The 20,305-nt window shown below is 37.4% G+C and overlaps 1 protein-coding gene across 8 annotated transcripts in view; it reads left to right on the top strand.

Moving 5' to 3' along the window:
* Window positions 1–20,305, top strand: part of LOC109438107 (uncharacterized) — a 97,910-nt gene that overhangs the window by 67,797 nt on the left and 9,808 nt on the right. For 6 of the 8 annotated variants that reach the window (XR_002136337.3, XM_088796133.1, XM_088796132.1 and 3 more), the window contains one exon: window positions 4,684–11,436. The exons of the other annotated variants lie outside the window; for them this stretch is intronic. Coding sequence is in view for 5 of the 6 variants with exons in the window: in XM_088796133.1 (XP_088652259.1) it covers window positions 4,684–4,755 (72 nt within the window). In the remaining variant the exon portion in view is untranslated. Of the gene's footprint in view, window positions 1–4,683; window positions 11,437–20,305 lie in introns of those variants that run through there. 8 annotated transcript variants of the gene reach the window in all.

The raw sequence follows: 20,305 nt of genomic DNA, 5'->3' as shown, positions 1-20,305 counted from the left end.
AATAATGTTTTAATAAATTCAGAATAAAATTCATGATTAAGTGTCAAATATCCAAATTTTCCTAGCAATTACTACAGGCATCATACTAACTAAAATGTAAATGCTCTATAATATAAAGCTTTGTTCATCTTACCTATAAACTAACTTATTAATCTATCGACTAGGGCAACACAATTATCCTTCCTATGTCTTTATATTTCCTAGAGCATCATCACGTTCTATAAGCCTTTCTCATTTTCATTGTCATTTCTTCCTATTTTAAATGAAGTAAATTAAAAGTTGAAGAAACACAATTTTCAAATTCATAAATTGCAGAAGTGCTTCTTCGGAGTGTTGGGTTAGAGCAAGGATTTGGAGCAGATGTTTTGGAGTAAGGCATTCTTGGGCACAAAGCCTAGTTCTGACTATTATTCATTTAAAAATATTTAGTGAGTTCTAGATGCTAGGGATACAACAACAGTGGGCACAACAGACAACATCCTCACTCAAATAGAGTTTACCTGTTAGTACCACTTTCTAGCCATGATGTAAGAAAGTTTTGTTGTTCTTGTTGTTGTTTTAACAATTCTGGGCTTCAACTTCCTCATTCATTATGTAAGAATAGCCAGCAACTAGCTCATAGGGTTCTTTTTAAAATTAAATTAGGTATGTCTATAAAACACCTGGCACATGTAAGAACTCAATAACTAGTAACTGGTTTTTGTATTTTGAATATCTGCTTTTGAAAAAAAAATTGCAAGAAATAAACACTCATTGTAGAAAAGAAGAACATTTAACTCAAACGTAATCTTATCATCTAGAGACAACTATTAATGCTATTTTAATGTATACTTCCAGATTTTATATATGTATATGTGTGTGTGTATATATATATATATGTGTGTGTATATATATATATATATATATATATATATATATTTTTTTTTTTTTTTTTAAAGATAATCTGTGGCACATACGTTTTTAGACTTTCTGAGATCCATTTTATCCAATTGTCCTTCAAAAAGGCTGGACCAGTGTATATTCTCACCAGTCATATGTGGGTGTGCTTGTCTCTTTTTGGGGAGATTTATTGTCAATTGAAAACTTTTTGAAAGAATAGTGCCCTGATTAGATCATGCAAATTTTGCTCTCGCTATTGACTATGACTTCCAAATTAAAATAATAATAATAATAATAATAATAATAGGCCGCCTGGTAGCTTAGGTGGTTGGAGCACCATGCTCCTAACGCTGAGGTCACTGGTTCAATTCCTATGTGGGCCTTTGAGCTGCGTCCTCTATAGCTAAGATTGTGAACAACAGCTCTCCCTGGAGATGGGCTGCTGAGCACACAGAGGTTGGCATAAGCTGTGGTGAGCTGCCGTGCGCTGCTGAGTGCTGCAGCAGCCTAGCATGAGCGGCCTGCAGCCCCTGTGAGTGAGTGGGCGGCAGCCAGTGTGAGGGGCCGGCAGCCGGTGAGAGCTGCCTTGAGCTGCCGTGAACTGCCGACCGATGACCGATGACAAACTGCCTCAGCCGGGGGAGCGCAAGGCTCATAATACTAGCATGGTCCAGGGAGCTGTGTCCTACACAACTAGACTGAGAAACAACGGCTTGAACTGGAGTGGGGTGGGGAGGTGGAAGAAGGGGGGAATAAATGAGATCACCAAGCCCAACAGAGATCTTCTGGCTGCAAGGAACCCACTTAAATCACTTCAGAAAAAGAATGACTTCTAATGCTGTGTGGGAATTGGAACCAGAACCAGAGTCAGAAAGGCCTCAGGGTCCCAAATAGTTACTTCTTCTGCCTCCCTCTCAGAAACCTCATCAACAAACTCTTGGTATCTCTGCTTCTCGCCGTGCATCTGCTGACACCATCCTCCAGAAGCTGGCTTCCAGTTTGTTCTTGGCCCTTTGTGGCCACCTCATGACCTTTCAGTCCAGCTCTTATGGTTATTTAACCTCACCTAGGTTTTCAATTCCAAGTTCCTGAAAGATAAATCTAATTAACCCAGCTTATCTTCTTTTCAACCAGTACATCCAAAGCAGAGGTCACTGAGCTGCCTGTGGATGGGTGCTTTGGGTCAGGTGTCCCTCCTTAGTTGATCATTTGTGGCCAGGGGACAGGATGATGTAATATAGATGACCATTAGAGCATAAGGTTGGCATATCTGGAATATTATAACCAAGGATCTTTGCCAGATGTAAGGGGTTGTATAGTAGATGTAATTTTGGTGGTCTGATATTTGGAAGATATTTTAATGGATTATGGGGACAATGGTTTGGAATATTTGAAATGTGAATGGTCCTCCCAAGTTTAGAGTGTATGGTCACCATTTCTAAAGGAAGGTACACTAGAAAAAAACACCATACGATCTGAAATCAGATGATTTTATAGTACTTTATAGCAAGTATTCAATAAATACTACCTATAAATAATACAAGGTTTAAAGATCAGGTTGCCTGTCATTCCACTGCTTTGAAAATAGATTTTATACTTTCTTGAACTACCCATTGCATCAGGAGTAAGAGTTTTCCCGTGCAATCTGATGTTACGCAGAGTACATCTGCCTATAAAATGTATGAACTAATACTGACCGGTGGTAAATTGTCATCTTTTGATCCTACTTAGCATACTGGGACATCAGTGCACCAAGAAGCATCAAATTTTGTGCTTAAATAATGTCTGAAGTCACAAGCATACAGACTTGAATGTAATCCTATATCTTAAAAGTCAGATGTCTTTTATTTTATAATAATGAAATGACAGGAGAAAATATGCAAACACATAACTGACAAAATCCTTATATTTAGAATATAAATATATATTCAACAGTAAAATAAACCAAATAATCCAATTATAAAAATGGGTGAAAGACATAATGAGATTTCACAGAATCTCTTCACAGAAAAGAATGTAAGGATGGCAAATAATCACATGAAAAGATGTTCAACATCATTAGCCATTAGGGAAGTGCAAGTTAAAACCACAATGAGATATCATTTCACACCTATCAGAATGACTAAAATAAAATAAAATAATTATGATAATACCACGTGCTGAATACCTAAGTCAAGAAAACTTTTTTATTCTTTTTTTTCCTTTTGTCAAGGAAACATTTGATTTTATTTTTTTTTACTTGACATTTTCTTGGCTTTTGGGAATTAAATGCCTCTATGAGACACAACTCGAGAATCCCCATCATGACTCACAAGACTGTATTTTCTTAATGATGTTGCCAGAAGGTGAGGAAATAGAATGACGCTGGGGAAGGGAAAAACAAATATATCACTTATTTGTTCAAGGAAATATAGGTATTGAGACTCAAACTGACCATGTGGGTTTTTCAGATATTTCCTTAAGTGTTCATGTATTTCCCATTGAAGAGCTGCCCTTGGCTCAGTGGAATCACAGGTTTTGAAATATTATATGACAATTCAGTAGAAGTAAAGTCATAATTTCAAAAGGAATTCAGAAATTTTGATGAGTATGACTCTTGCTTTAAGTTTCTTCAATTACCCTTAGATTACAAACTCTGAATTAAGAAATTTTCTCTAGCAAGTTGCTCAATTTTAAGAAAAGCTCATCGAACTGGAAACAAGGCCAAATCTCTGAAATTTTAGAGTCAAGTGTATGAATCCTGGTATTATACTAAATTTTATGACCATGTAGTCAATTTTGACTGTTTCCATCTACTTATTTGTGAAAAAGCACATCCTCTTTGAAAGAAATTACTGAAATAAAAGCAAAAAGCCACCATATTTGATGTTAACCTGGAGTCCAAAATTGATACCAAATATATTTGCCATTTTAGACCACATCTATAGACCTGTGTGCTTTGGAATAAGTGATATTCAGCTTTAGAACTGTATTTGTGTTACAGGTCAGAACTCTTCTCCTTCCTCCTCCTCTTTCCCCTCCCTCCTCCTCTTCCCCTCCCCCTTTTCTTCCTCCTCCCCTTCCTCCTCCCCCTCACTTTCCCCCTCCCCACCCTTCCTCTCCCCCACCTCTCTGAGAAAACAGAGTGAGGAATAGCTTTCCTGGAATGAAAAGGTAGATGATAATCTGGATGAACTCCAGAGGCAAGGCACCAATGTCTGTTATGGTGTCCCTTTGTGCGGGTGGGCCCAGATCCAAAACAGAATGCATGAATATTTAAATGTTCCACTATGGTTTTGTTCCAGAAAATATATAGGTTTGGTTCTAGAGCCAAATAAACCCCTAAATGTTGTCAATCCCTACATTTTTGGAATTCACACAAATGCATTAAAAAATGAAGTCGGGATTCAATTCCTTCTTGTTTAGGATTTTGGGGAGTCATAATTTATCCCCATTCTACTCAGCTTTAAAATGTATATTTCTATGAAATATATTTTGTATAATTGACCTCATCTGTTATATCCTTTTGTATATGTTCATTTTATTTTTTTTATTTTTATTGCAAAAGTAAATCAATATAATTATTTATGGAATATATATTTAAATAATTTGTAAAGTAGAAAGTGAAAATCTCCAACTGCTAATATATACCCCGACCCATTTCCACACCCATTCTTAAGTAGTAGATACAGTCATATTTTTTATATCCTTCCAGATTTATTTGAAGAACATTCACACATATGCATTGTTTTCATAAAACTGAAATAATATTTTACATATCATTACATAACTTTTTCTTTTTTTTTTCTTTTCTTTTTTTTTAAGGAGGGCGCAGCTCGCAGTGGCCCATACATGGATGGAACCGGCAACCTTGGTGTTATTAGCACCACGCTCTAACCAACTGAGCTAACCGGCCACCCTCATTACATAACTTTTAACTTAAGTATTCATCAGACTTACCTCTAATCTTTAAACGACTGCAGAGGTTTCCATTTTATGACTATTTCAGCATCTATTCAACCACTATCTCATTGCTGACATTTTGGTTGTCTCATATTTTTTAGCTGTTACAAATAATGTTCCTTATACATATATCTTTCCACACTTGTACAAGTAGTACTACACATTGTGATGCTAGTCATTTGTTACTTGACAGTTATTTGTCACTCCAAATAGGTTGTTAAAATTTACCCTGCACCAGAAATATATGAGTTTTTTTCCCCAGGCCCCAGGCAACTCTAGATGTTATCAACATGTTTAACTTTGGGTAATTTGATGGGTTAAAATGGGATATCATTTTTAATTTGCATTTACCTAATTGCTACTGAAGCTGAACATGTTTTCATATGTTTATTAGGTATTAACATTTTATTATTTTGTGGACTACTTATTCATATTTCTTGCCCCTTTCCTTATTGGGTGTTTGCTATTTTTTTTTAAATGAATGAATTAATATATTTTTATTAGGGATAGTCATACTTTCTCTGTCATGAATGTCTTTTACAGAAGTTTTATATTTTTATATAGTCATCAGTCCACCTTTTCCTTTGTGGCTTCTGAGTTTTGTGTCTTACTTAGAAAGACCTTTCCATCTTAAGATTATAAAAATATTTTCTGTATTTTATTCTAGACTTTTGTAATTTTGCCTTTTTACATTTAGCTATTTAATCCCTTTGGTATTTAGTTTTTTAAATATGTGGTATGAAGAGAACTCTTTTTTTTTTTCCTCTCCTAAATGGACATCCAGTTCACCCCAAGCTCTTTTTATTAGTCCATTCTTTTTACAATGGTTTGAAATGACACATTTTTCATATACTAAATTTCGATTTATATGGATCCGTTTCTGGACACTATTTATTCATTGATCTATTTCTGTATCAATATTATACTACTTTAGTCACTATCTTTTTATGGTAAGCTTTGTTACTTAAAGGATTGAGTTCCTTCTCATTATTTTTATTCTTATAACTTGCTTTATAATTGTTCCTAATTTACTCATCCAGATGAACTTAGAATTACTTTGCCAGAAGTTACCTATACCCTGAGGGTTTGAGAAAATTTACTCACCAAATCACCTGGACTTGGAACTTTTGGGGGAAGAATATATTTGGCTAATTTAAGAATATTTTAAGGATATAAGCTTATATTTTACCTTTTCTTGTACTGTGTATAGTTTGGCAAATTTATATTTTCCTAGAAATTCTTCCATGTTATTAGTTTCTCAATGTATTATTAAGAAGTTGCCTATACTATTTTAATATCTTTAACATATCCTGTGTTTATGGTTATACCCTTGTTTTATCATTGGTGTTATAATAGTGTGTTTTTTTTCTTTTTTATTTGAGTTCGTAGAGATTTGTTCATTAAATTGTTCTTTTACTTAAAGAATCAGTTCTCAGGTTGCAGGTTTTATTTCCATCAGATTTTTGTTTTATCTTTATTATTTCTTTCCTTCTATTTTTTTCTGTTTTTGTTTTTTTTCCAGTTTCTTGTGTTGAATGTTTTGTTCATTTATTTTCAGTCTTTTTCATACCAATAAATGCATCTAAAAAGACTATCGACTCCTTTGAGTAATATTTTGGCCATACTTCATAGCTTTATTCTTCTTCATATATATTTTATTAAGGTGTAATTTATATACCATAAAACTCACTCATCTTAAGTGCAGAATTCAAGATTGCTAGTAAAGTTATAGAGTAGTACAATCATCATCACAATCTAATTTTAGAACATTTGCATCACCCTAAAAAGAAACCTATCCTTTTGCAGTCACTCCTCATTTACCACCAATATCCCGAGACACTTGGTCATTTTTTAAAACAAAAATGTCCACATCCCACTGCAGGGCTACATTCCTCTCTGGAGGCTCTAGGAGAGATTAGTTTCCGTCTCCTTCAGACTGATAGAGAATTCAGTTCCTTGCATTTGTAGGACTGAGGTCTCTCTTTGCTGCTTAGCTATAAGCTGAGGATTGTTCCAAGCTTCCAGAGGCCACTGCACTTCTTGGCTCATGACTTACTTGCTCTATCTTCAAAGCCACAATCGCAGCTTTTCACATCACATTTGTCTGACTCCCATAGCTTTTAATATGTAAAGTTACCATAGTCACTCATTTCGAAATGTTCTATAATCTCATCATTTTCTTCCTTCTTAATCCATGTTTGGATTTGGGGCCTGTGTGTGTGTGTGTTATAATAATGGTAGAGAATATAGCTTGTATGGTTTTCACTTTGGGAATTTTATTGGAATTATTTTTGTGGCCTGATATTGATCAGTTTTTGTGGAAGTTCCATAGGCATTTGAAAGAGATATGTATTTTCTACTTATTCGGTATAAAGTTTTATATGACTGTGAGATTTACTGTGTAACTATGTAAATCAGATTACCTATATCCTCATTTATTTTCGTTGGCTTGATCTGTCATTTCTGTTTAGAGAGATATACTAAAAGTGTGCGTTTTATTTTAATTGTTAATTATTGTTTGATTTTCTTGGCAGGAAAAAGTACTATATAGACATAAATCATGTTATATATAGCCAATGTTCCATAATAGAAATGTAAGTAATTAAAACTGGAGAGATCTGTTTATGTAGTGTCACAAAAGGATCACAACAGGTTTTTGCTATTTCTCCTTCTTGTGGTTAATGCCCTCCTAACCCCACTGGTATGGAACCACTCATTGTTTCTTCTTTATTCCTTATCAGTTTTTCTGAACATGGAGTATTTGTTGCTTCCCAGAGTCTACAGACTAGAAACTTTGAAAGAATAAGGCAATTCAAGAATCTAGTGAAGCATTCTGAGAGGAATATGGGGTTTTATAAACAATTTAGTCCCCAAATCTCAAAGGAGGAAAGTTGAGAGACAGGGCAGCGTCCAGGACTCAGGTCTCTGCTTGCAGTCTTTAGTATGGAATAGACTTTCTTTTATTATTATTACTTTTAAGATTTTTATCAAAATATAGCTAACATACAATATTATATTAGTTTCAGGTGTGCATCTAGTTATTCAACGGTACCCACATGGCACTATGATAAGTCCAGTAATCATCTGACACCATACCACACTACCACAGTATCATTGACTGTATTTCTTACGTTGTGTATTACATCCCCAAGACTTATTTGTTTTATACCTGCAACTTCGAACCTCTTATTCCACATTATCTATTCCTCCACTTTTAAAATTTTCAATTACAGTTGACATTCAATATTATTTTATATTAATTTCAGGTGTATAGCATAGTGCTTAGACATATGATTCAAGAAGGGATTCCCCCTGACCAGTCTAGTACCCATCTGGCACTATATATAGTTATTACCATATTATTGATTATATTCCCTATGCTTTACATTACTGTGACTATTTTACAACTATAAATTTGTATTTCTTAATCCCTTCACCTTTTTTTCCTGCTCCCAACCCCCCTCCCATCTATCATCCCAACAAATCTAGTACCCATCTGACACCATACACAGTTATTGCAACGTTATTGACTATATTCCTTATGCTATACCCTACTTCCACGTGACTACTGTGTAACAGCCAATTCTTAATCTCTTCCCCTATTTCACCCATCCCCAAACCTCCTGGCAACCATCAAAATGTTTTTTGTATCTATGAGTTTGATTCTGTTTCGTTCATTTGTATATTTTTTTTCTTTAGGTTCCACTTATAAGTGAAATCATACGACATTTGTCTTTTGTTATCTGACTTACTACACTCAGCACAATACCCTCTAGGACCATCCATGTTGTCATAGATGGCCAGATCTCATTCTTTTTTATGGCTGAGTAATATTCCATTGTAGAAATGTACCACTTCTTTTTTATCCATTTATCCATTCAGGGACACTTAGATAGCCTTCATATCTTGGCTATTGTAAGTAATGCTGCAGCAAACATATGAATGAGCATGTCCCCTCGAAGTAGCATTTTGGGTTTCTTTAGATGAATACCCAAAATGGAATAACTAGGTCATTCTTTGTCTCTTGTGATATAGCCTTTGTTTTAAAATCTATTTTGGCTGGTATAACTATTGCTACTTCAGATTTTCTTGTCTGTTTCCATTTTCATGAAATATCTTTTCCCATCCCTTTACTTTCAGTTGGTGTGAATCTTTCAAACTGAAGTGAGTCTCTTTTAGACAGCATATATAAGAGTCTTATTTTCTTATCCCTTCAGCCCTCCCTCCATCTTTTGATTGGAGCATTTAATCCATTTACATTTAAAGTAATTGTAGATAAATATGTAGTTATTGTCATTTTATTCATTTATTTATTTATTGTCTTAAAGGAGTCCCTTTAAGTTTCCTTGTAATACTGGTTTGGTGGTGGTAAACTCCTTTAGCTTTTTCTTGTCTGGGAAACGCTTTATCTGTCCTTCAATTCTAAATGATAGCTTGGCTGGGTAGAGTAATCTTGGTTGTAGGTCCTTGCTTTCATCACTTTGAATATTTCCTGCCAATCCCTTCTGTCCTGCAACAAAGTTTCTGTTGAGAAAGCTGACAGTCTTATGGGAGCTCTGTTGTAAGTAACTAACTCTTTTTCTCTTGCTGCTTTTAAGACTCTCTATTTGTCTTTAATCTTTGGCATTTTAATTATGATGTGTCTTGGTGTGGCCCTCCTTGGGTTCATCTTGTTTGGGACTCTCTATGCTTCCTGGGCTTGTATATCTATTTCCTTTGCCAGGTTAGGGAAGTTTTTAGTCATTATTTCTTCAAATAGGTTTTCAATTCCTTGTTCTCTGTCTTTTCCTTCTGCTACCCCTATGATACAAATGTTGGTATGCTTGATGCTGTCCTAGAGGCTCCTTAAACTATCCTCATTTTTTTGGATTTTCTTTTCTTTTTGCTCTTCTGAATGAGCATTTTCTGCTATGTTATCTTCTAAATTGCTGATTCGATCCTCTGCTTCATCTAATTTACTGATTCCCTCTAATATATTTTTCATTTTCAGTTATTGTATTCTTTATTTCTGACTGGTTCTTTCTTATGTTTCCTATCTCCATTTTAATGTTACCTATCTCTGTTGAAGTTCTCTCTGAGATCATTGAGCCTACATACAACCAGTGTTTGGAACTCTGTCTGGTAGATACTTGTCTCCATTTTGTTTTGTTCTTTCTCTGGAGGTTTGTCCTGTTCTTTTATTTGGAACATGTTTTTTTGTCTTCCCAATTTAGCTGCCTCCCCGTGTTTATTTCTATATATTAGGTAGGGCTGCCATGTCTCCTGGTTTTAGTAGAGTGGCCTCATGTAGTAGGTGTGCTGTGGTGCTCAGTGGCACAGTCTTCCTGGTCACCTGAGTCGTGCACTTCAGGTGTGTCCCTTGTGTGGGTTGTGTGTGCCCTCCTGTTGTAGTTGAGCCTTGGTTACTGTTTCCACATCAGTAGGAAGGATTGGCCCTTGGGCTCATTGGTTGTGAAGACTGGCCCTGACTACAGGGGAGGAATTGTGGTACAGGGGCTGACTCTACAGAGCAGGATCTGCCTCAGCAGGGCTCTGGTGCCTGCCCAACCCACTCCGTGGGTGTGTCTTCCTTAGAGGCATCTGGGTGATGCTCCAGCTCATTTTGAAGCTAGCCACTGGTCCCATCAGCCCCAGGGCCACCTGGCATGGGACCCACTGCAGGTCAAGTTCAGCCACAGCCCATGCCTCACCAGGGGCCACCCAGCAGGAGCCACAAAGCAATCTGCAGGTGGCTGCCACCCATGCTGTGCTTGGAAGTGCATCCAGAGGCCAAGCTGTGAACCAAGGCTGGATGCTGCTAGTGCCCGGCTAGTGCTCAGCCAGAGGTATGGGACACACTCAAGCCAGATACTGCTTGTCTGGGTTCCGCAAACCTTTGAGAGACCCTGGGAAAGTCTGTAGCATGAGCCAAGGCATGTGGTTTGTACAAAAAAGCTACTGGCAGCAGCTTGGGTGTGTCCAAAAGTTGGGTGGGGCAGGTCTCAGAATCACCAGGGTGTGGGGAACAAATGGTGTTAACCAGCTTGATGGAGACTCAGATATAATGGCTGCCTGTGTCTACACGCTGGGAAGGAGGAGGACTCAACAAAGAAACAATGACTTCCATCAGTTCTTCCATCTGGAAGAAAGTTGCCCCTCCAGCCCTCGTCCTGAAGCCATACAACTCAGTTCCCCTCATATGTCTCTATGACCTCTCTAGCTGCTTCCCCAGCACTGGAGCTCAGAGCCAGTGATTCCATCGGTGAGTAAGTCCATGTGCAGTCCCTTGAAGAGGAGCACCTGGGATTGCAGCCACCCTCTGTCTCACTCAGCCACAATCTCTGCTGGTTTTCACAACCAGAAATTATGGGGACTTCTCTTCCTGGCACTGGGGATCCTGGTGTGGTGCTAGGAACCTTTGCTCCTTCAGGGTGGACTTCCACAGCCAAGATATCCTTCCCAATTTTTAATGGTCACATGCGGGTGTGGGACCAGCAGGTTCCGTGTCTCTACCCCTCTACCAGTCTGGAGGTGGCTTGTTCTGTATGTGCTTAGTTGTAGGGCTTTGGTTCAGCAAGATTTCATGCAATTCTTAATAATGGTTGTTTTGTAGTTTAGTGTTAACTTTGATGTGGTCATGAGAGGAGGTAAGCACAGCGTTTACCTGTTGTGCCATCTTGACTGGAACTCTCGCATAGACTTTCTATTGACTTGCATTTTATAAAATTAAAGTTTGGACAGTAGTTCAGTACTGACCTGGTGAATTAATTTTGTGTGTGTGTGTTGGTTGATTTTGTTTTTATTTTAAATCTTTTAGCTTAATCTAGTGATCACCACTATACAAAAAATATGGCATATAACTTTCCTATTATAAATTAACATCCCAAGTGCTGCCTTAAAAGAAATTGAAAACATTTTTTTAAATCACATAATCCCTGTCCTTAAATGTAGAGCGCTCTACATTCCTATGTGAAGACCTAACAAGTGTATACCCAGAAAGAATTGCTTCCATTTTATTTTTCAAGATTAATGGGTTTCCATTGTAAAAGCGTTTTTTTTCATAAGTTAATCTTAAGGACCTTAAGTGTCCTGTCATTAAATATGCTTAGTTGGGAGAGTTAAGAAAATGTAAAACCTATTTTAAGAATCACACTCTGTTAACTTACTTTTTAGGAAAACAAATTAAAGAGGGTTCTATGTGATAATGGGCCAGTGAAGATTTACTGTCTCAGTCATTTGAAGGGCTGAACCTCTTGGTTTTCTCTGCCTTACTAAACTAGTTACTTTGCTGAACTTTGAATTAACAGAATAAAAACCATAAGCAGCATAAAAAGAAAGCTGCTGCAATATCCTCTTATCAGAAAAAAGAGACAAGGCGTAAAATCTTTGGCTTTACGAACAAATAGTAAATCATTTATGCAAGAGAGATTTGGGAGAGGAAATGTGGCTTCCAGACAAATAAATAAAATACTGACCGTGCAGTATTAAAATGAATTTAGCTAGCATTTAGCCAAAGAGTGAAAATCGCCTGGTTTTAGCTTCATGCTGGTTGAAGAGCACAAACTTCTTAGACTGCGTATGCTGACCTGTAGACAGAATTTTCTTGTCAATTCACATTTCACAGACTTCCCCGAGAAAAACATTGTCAAATTTTAGATGCACCAAAATCATGTTTTAAGATCATGGGAATACACATGTCTTCACAAGAAGCTATATAAAAGGTACAAAGTTCAGTGTAAAAGGTAAGATTTATGTGTCCATGTCCTTTCATGTCAGCTACTTTAAAATGCCCTCTCTTCCTTTTCTCTTGTCTCAAGTAGAACCCTAGAGACTCCACAAGAGCTCAAGTCTAAACCTTCAACTTTCCCTAATAAGCTTGGCAGGTCCCCTCCCCACCCATCCCTTGACCTTGCCAACTCAAAGTAATCTTTCTCTCCTGCTTTTGAATTTTTGTACCATTTAGTACACGTTCATTTACTATGTGCTAACTTGTGCATTTTTCTTTATTATTTTAAAAACAATTACTTCCTCCTTGTTACTGAACATTCAACATTTGTATTTAATCTTTTACATTAGTTTGTAATTTCCTTGAAGTCAGGGTCCATATATTCAGGTATTATTCTTATTTGAATTAGAGTGGAAGGAAGGGGGTAGAACAAGTAGTAACCTCTACCTGCATTTGGACTCTCACCTATCACAAAGCCATGAAACCAAAGAAATATACCCATTTTTTTTTATGACAATGTACAGAACTCAGCTAGGCTGTATGATATAGTATGGCTATTATTACCATTACTATTGTCTTGGAGTAACCACTAGTAGCAGTCACATCTTGTCAAATATACCTTACTGGGGAAGCTGAGGGAGAGTGAATAAAAATGAGTAAGAAAAAGAAGGTCAGTAAGGTAGAGTAGAAGAACCCTAAGAGGAATAGGGCCTGAAGCAGACTCAGGGGATGGAATACAGGCTTTGGAAATAGCTGGTGCAGGGAACAAACAGGAAAGAGGTCTAGGCGAGCATCAAAAATAAGAATGGGGACAGAGTCTGCTCTCTACAGTGATGAAGCCAGAACCAACTTAGATTAAAGAACTAGAGACAAAGCATACATATCTGAGCCTTAGTATGGTTAAGGCTTCAAACAAGCTGTCTCTCCACATCTACAGATCTTTTATGCTTTATTCTCTTTTATGAGAATAAAATCTGTTCTAGAACATAAGGATCTCTCAGTTCAGGTACCATTTAGGCTACTAGGAAAATTCCCTTTTGCTTTATTTATTTTGTCTATACTTCTTGGCATCCTTGCACTTTCTTAGGGCCCTGGAATGGTTCTATCTCATTCCCATCAACTCTACTTTCCATACCATGTCTTTCATTTGTATGCTCAGCCTTATCTGAATGCTCCTTCCTGTCTCCTCTGTATTCAGGCTGCCAACATGAATTCCCTACTGCAGTGAACCACATTCTCAGGCATGAGTTACACTGTGATGTTCCCGGTTTCTGGCTGTCTTAGCATGTGTTTGCAATATCAGTGCCTGGAGTGGCAATAAAGCCCTATTCACAGAAGATGCTATGTCAGACTCCTATACTGACTTCTATTATTACAATCCTTTGGGCTATTCTAAAGAGCTTTATCTGGTCCTCCCACTTTCCCCAGCATTAACTGTGTGCCCATTTCTCCTGGCTATTTGTTTAAGTAGAGAGTACCTGTTTGGTCTGTTTGAACAGGAATTAGGAAGTCCTGTTGATAGTAGCTTACAGGGTTACTTGGGGTCTGGGCAGACTTGCTATTTCTCAGATTATTTATACAATTTATTTGTCTACATTCTCTTACCTCTGTATCTCGAAAATCCATCTTAATGCAATACAGCCCTTAGTGCCAAACCAATTTTTTTTCTAATACATGTTTTCCCTAAAGCCCCAATACCTTCATTCCTTTGTTCTGATTTATTGCTGCTGCCTAACCACAGCTACGAGGCAGAAAAAATAATAATAATAAAAGTTTTAAAACCTTAGTAACAAGCACATCAGGATTAACATATTGGTCTGTGTTAAACCACCCAACAACGAACTAACTCATCTTTAATTTATTAGCTTGATTCTGATATAAATTCTGAGTGAAAAGTAAAAGGTTATGTAGGTTAATAATATTAAAGTTGCAAAACAAACCCCTGAAAAATAGGAAATGTTAAGCAAAGGGGGCTATGCCATCTTTAATTCATTGCTCTGTTCCTAGGCAATTCCATGCATCCAGGATGCAGTTTCATAGCTGCATTTTAAAAAAGACCACGCTGTACCAAAACCATCAGGCAAGGTATAAATATCACAGCATATTACTCCAAACTTTAGGGCCTAACTCACATGTATTCTGTGTGACATTGGCATGAAACACATTTCATTAAATATCACCTGCCTCTGTAAGTTCTACAAAGATAGGTCTATCATTCTAGAGGCAAAAATTGCAGGTCAAGTACTAGATAAATCCCCAAGTGGCCTAACGAAGGTATTAAAAGTCTTTCATAGTATTCAACTTGCAGCCAGGGATTAAGCACTGGGGGGTGCGGTGGGGGGGAGGGTGAGGAATCTAATAAATCAATAATCTGTAGGGGAGGAAAAAATTTTTCTCCCCCCTTCTAGGTTCTTTTGGCTGGTCTAATAAATGTGCATGAGATAGAATAACAAGAGAAAATTACCAAATTTAATTACATACGAATGTGTGGGAACCCACATCCATGAGAGGTTCACAGAACAAAGGGTAAATGAGGTATATGTGACATTCTGAGCTAAGGATGAGGTAAGGTACTGTGCGGCTTCAGAGGGATAAAAGTCATAAGAAGAGCAGATGTTCAATAATTACAAGTTTGCCCCGCCCTACAGATAGGTCACAAAAAGTTATTTCTGGTGATAACTTTTATTATGGGCAAGGCCCCTAATTTAAATTCTTTAAAGGAGAGGTAAAATTTTCTCTTGAGCCCACGGGGTCTCAGTTGCCTTGAGCTCAAAAATAATTTACATGCCAAAGTGGCACATACTGGGGATGCCTGTTCTGAACCCCTTCAAATATCAGAAGGAAAAGAGCATCAGTTTCAAGTGACTTGGGTTTTCTCAAAACTTTTAATATTCAGTAAAATCTTATTTATCTAACCTGATTGGGAAGGACAGCCTGAATCTGTAAGATAGACACAAGACAAACAACTTCTAGGTCATGGAAATGATTTTTTACTTTCTAGCATAGATGGTTACTTCAGTTCAAGCTCTCGGCACTACCAAATTATGGTTTCTGTCCCTCCTGCTGGAACTGACAAGAGAGAGTAAAATTGGCATGTTAATTTTACAAACATTAGAAAAAAAAAATTTATAAACAGCTTAGTTAATATTTAGCTTAAACCTTCTCCCTTCAATATTTAATTTACATCAGCAGGTCTCAACAGGACACACTGATGTGTTGCAAGCAACCTAATACCAATTGTAGTAAAAGTATCAAAGTTTGCAAATGCTTGACTTTTAAAAATAAACCAAAGAAAATTTCAGATTATAGTAATATGGCCATGAGTTTGCATCTCAAAATGCTTTCTTGAGAGGAAAAACAGAGGTGGGTTGCAGAGATGAAGGCAGGAACTGCACATGGGACTGTTTTGTGAATGCCAACACAATTCTTCTAAGTCACAGAAAAAACAGAGGAGAGAACTATTGCTCTACATTACAATTTTCTTAAACCCTTTTATCATACAGAGGTAGAACTAAGCCTGGCTCGCTTACTTTTATAATTAAGAGTCAATGGTTAGAATTAATTAGGTTTTACTTACTGTCTATACCTACATGTAGCAAAGAATGTGGACTTTGGAGATTTACCCACCACTAGGGTTTCCAGGTGGGAATTCCCACCCATTCTTGGGAATTTTTTTCGCTTTCCCTTTCCCGAATCCCGAGATATAAACTGTTTTCTGTTCTCCACAATGAATCATTTCCACAAAGTGACGGCCGATAGTACCAACCACCTGGGTTCAAGGAGCCGATTTTCCCAATTTCCTGACCAACTTTCCTCGGGATTTGGGAATAGAAAAGCGAAAAAATTCCTGAGAACTGGTGGAAATTCCTGCCTGGAAACCCTACCAACCACTCGTGTATTATTGAGTATTGTAGAGAATTGAGGCGTAGTAGGAAAGAAGAGTATAATCTGGAGGAACAGTGGAATCTCTGCTAAGCCTTGAAGGGTGGCATCATCTTGGTGAGGTCACCTCAGGCCTGCCTTAGTCTTGAAGTTGAGAAACTCAACTTTGTTAGGGCTCTGTCATTCATCGGACTGAAGCAACTGATTTGGGCTGTCCAAACTGTCAAGAGACTGCTGTATATAATGTTATTCACGTACAGATGTTACACACTTCCTTCCTGATCTCATAATACTTTTTGAATTGAATTTGTGATTATGAGAGGTTGGCTGGAAAGCAAGGAATCAGAAAAGAGTGGAGGATGGTCTTTGGAATATCCTCCAGGCCATGATGAGGTCTGAAGAATTATCCTTGACCCACAGTAGAGAATACTTTCTAGTCACCAGCCTGGGTAAGTTCTCAGAGAAGGCACACCCTCCCCTAAAAAGTACTGGACAAACACTACCAATATCTTACTCTTTGGGTTTCTTTTCTCTGTGCTCTAAGCTTCCTGAGTCCCTTCCACTCAGGCAATTGGTTCAGTTTCAGTATTTTTCTGCACTGTTAGGGTTCTGCGGCTTTATGGAATAGAAATGAACTTTTGTTAATTTGAGCACAAAAGTGGAATTTATTGGAAGGAGCTGAGAACTGTTACACAATTGTATGAAAAGCTGAAGTTCTGAGTCTCTGAAAGGACACATGAAGCTGTCCTTAGAATGCTTACCTCTTCATATGAGGAAACAGACATTTAAATAAAGAGAAGCAATAAAGTGGGTAACTTTACTATAGCTATACACTCAAATTAATAGGTACTACCAAAGAGAGAATGGCCAATTGTCTCTGGCAGAGGAAGGGATAAGGTTCAAGGTGAGGAAAGTCTTCATAGGGGAGGTGATATTTGAGTTGACTCTTAAAAGATGCGTAGTAGATGTTTGCCTGGTGATCAGATTAAAAAGGGGCACTCAAAGCACAGAGACATGGGAGGTGTGAAAGAGGATGGCGTATTTAAGGAAATGAATGTCTTTGCACAACCTTCAGCATGGAACAAGGGTTGATAAAGTGGAGTTTGTGAGAAAAAAAAATGGAGAGGAAGAAGACTGACCATGAAAAATTATGTTGCAATAAACTGATCTTAGAACACTGGCATCAAATTCAAAAATAAGTTTTATGTGTAAAACTTTTACAAACCAGAAAAATTTAAAAAAGTACTCATGGGGATTATTTTTCAAAGTTCAATAGATTTCTTCCTTATTTTCTCAGGGGCTACTGAGTCCCTCCTCACCAACACCTCACCATCAACAGTTCCCTACACACACACACACACACACACACACACACACACACACACACACCTCCAATCAAAACTGCTTTTCTCCTAATATGTAGCAGAGTTGTATGTAGAAAGATTTCCTTAAAGGCTTTCCGCATGCTCAGCTAAGAGCAGTGTTTTTTGTCTTGCTACACTAGTGTGCTGGTTCATTTTATCATTCAGACCATCTGTGATGAAGTCTATTTTGTTAACTCAGAAAAACCTCAATTTCTGTAAGACTTTAGGATGAGGTATTAACATACTTTTATGGATTGTGCTACCATTGTGGTTTTGGAGACTTCTCATTTGTGTTATTAAAAAGAAAAACCCTGCCATCTAAGCTTCTCATAATAAACTATTTTTACATTTATAATCTTTAAAGATGCTTATGGAAAGAAGTGCTTTGAACTCCTTCAGTAAGATCTACCTCAGCCTAAAGCTTAACAATAATGTAATTTGAGTGAGGGCGTCTGATCCTACCTGTCAGAGATACTACAGAAAGATACATAAATCACAGCCAGAATCTCATCTGAAACCGGCTTAAAAATTCATGTGACTAAGAGTCATTCCTGTGTGATCTGGTTTCTTAATACCATAGTGTACCCTGAATATTGGGAATTCTGAGCTGGAATGTACTTTTAAACTCATATTATCAAACCCTTTGTGCTACAGATGAATAAACTGAGGCCACACATGCTACCTGGAAAGCATCCCTCCTTTCCACTATCCTCTTGCTAGTCAAAGTGTGCTTCCTAGAGCCAGCAGCATCACCTGGGAGTTGTTAGAAAATCAGGATCTCAAGCATTGCATCAGACCAATCACATCAGAATCTCAATTTTTACAATGTCTCCAAATGATTCACAAGCACATTAAAGTTTGAGAAGCACTGCTACATACCACATTGCTTCCCAAGAGGCTTTGGAATCAGATTTATCAAGATACAAAATCCAGATTTTTCACTAACCAACAAAGTAGTCTTGAGCAAATTACTTAACATCTTTGGTCCTCAGTTTCCTCGATGGTTAAATGAGAGTACTAATACCTACACTGGAAGACCACCATGCGGTTTAAATGAAATGTTCGTATAGTTTCCAGTCAAGTACCTGACAGTAGACCCCCGATAAATGGAAACTGTGCTGCTACTACTGCTGCTGCTACTACTACTATTACTGTTGCTGCTGCTGTTACTACAACAATTGTTGCTGTTGCTACTACTGCTGGTCTTGCTGCTTCTACCACTGCTGCTCCTGCCGCTATTACTACAGCTGCTGCTGCTACTTCTACTACTGCTACCACCACCACCATGGGTATTAATATCTCACAGAGGGAAAATAACCTCATACATTGACAAGTGACCAAAGTGAAACTGGAGCCCAGGTTTCCTGACTGTTATTCCAGTGCAGTTTTCCTGTACCTCATAATTTCCCTTCTCTTTTAAGTACACCTAAATGCTAGAGTGAACATTCTCATATAAGACCGCTTAAATTCTTGGAGTAGGAAGTAAAAAAGGAGACAGCTTTTTTAAGGTTTCCATTTAAACCTCCTGGAATAATAAGGTCAATTTGCTCAACCCTGTGTCTTCTCAAACTGTCATAGCTTCAGCTTGGTCTTAGTTCCTCTTAGGTGGCAGCTTCTGTTTCCTTCAACTGTGGAATACTCCATTCTCTAATTTTGCTTCTGGCCTCCAAAAAATTTTCCACAGAAAGCTTTATTGGATCTGATAGTATATTTGTTTTCTTAGAAAACAGGATATGTGTTAAATTACAGGTTGACCTTGATATTTTAAAAGATGAATTTTATGTATTTCAGTCTTAGTCCTTTCAGCATTCAAGTGTACCCACCACTCCAGATATGTAATTGCACTTTGAATTATTGTAAAGGGAGGAAAAACATCTCACTGTAGAAAAACAGGATTTTGCCATTTTGAAAACTGAAATAGATGTTGATTTCTTTCTTTGAGTGCTAGAATGACTTTTTGTCCCTGTTTCATAGAACTGAATGCATGTGACTTAATTTGAGAACCCTGACTAGAATGCTAACCTTTTCTTAGCCTGAGGTAGACTGGATTACAAACTGGTATAAACCCTCTGGGTGGTAGAAGAGCATATTTATGTGGACAGTATCCAAATATCCCAGTAAAATCTGTAAAAGCACTTTGCAACCACTGATACCTAACAGATATTCCTCTCTCACTTAACTAAGGAAGTGTAAACAGAAGAACAAGCATATACAGTAAAGTCAGTTTCAGGCTGGCCCCACTGTAGAAAGTAATGCAACTTCAGGCTTTATAAGAAATTACATGTCCTAAGTTGGATGGACACCATGAAAGTTGTGCATCTGAGCCCAGGAGTGGGCTCTTTATATCAGTGGAAGAGTTCTGGGATGAAACAGAAGCCCTTGAACAAGCCCTAGTAGAAATGATGCATATCATTAATATCCAAAATATATAAGGAACTCAGTAGCAAATAATAATAATTCTTAAATGGGCAAAGGACTTGAATAGACATTTTTCAAAAGGAGATATTCAAATGGCCAACAGGTATATGAAAAG

Source organism: Rhinolophus sinicus, chromosome 2 (assembly GCF_057876585.1).
Source record: "Rhinolophus sinicus isolate RSI-liver-muscle chromosome 2, RSI-T2T, whole genome shotgun sequence".
Lineage (NCBI taxonomy): Eukaryota > Metazoa > Chordata > Mammalia > Chiroptera > Rhinolophidae > Rhinolophus > Rhinolophus sinicus.
This window is presented reverse-complemented; position numbering and strand designations above follow the sequence as displayed.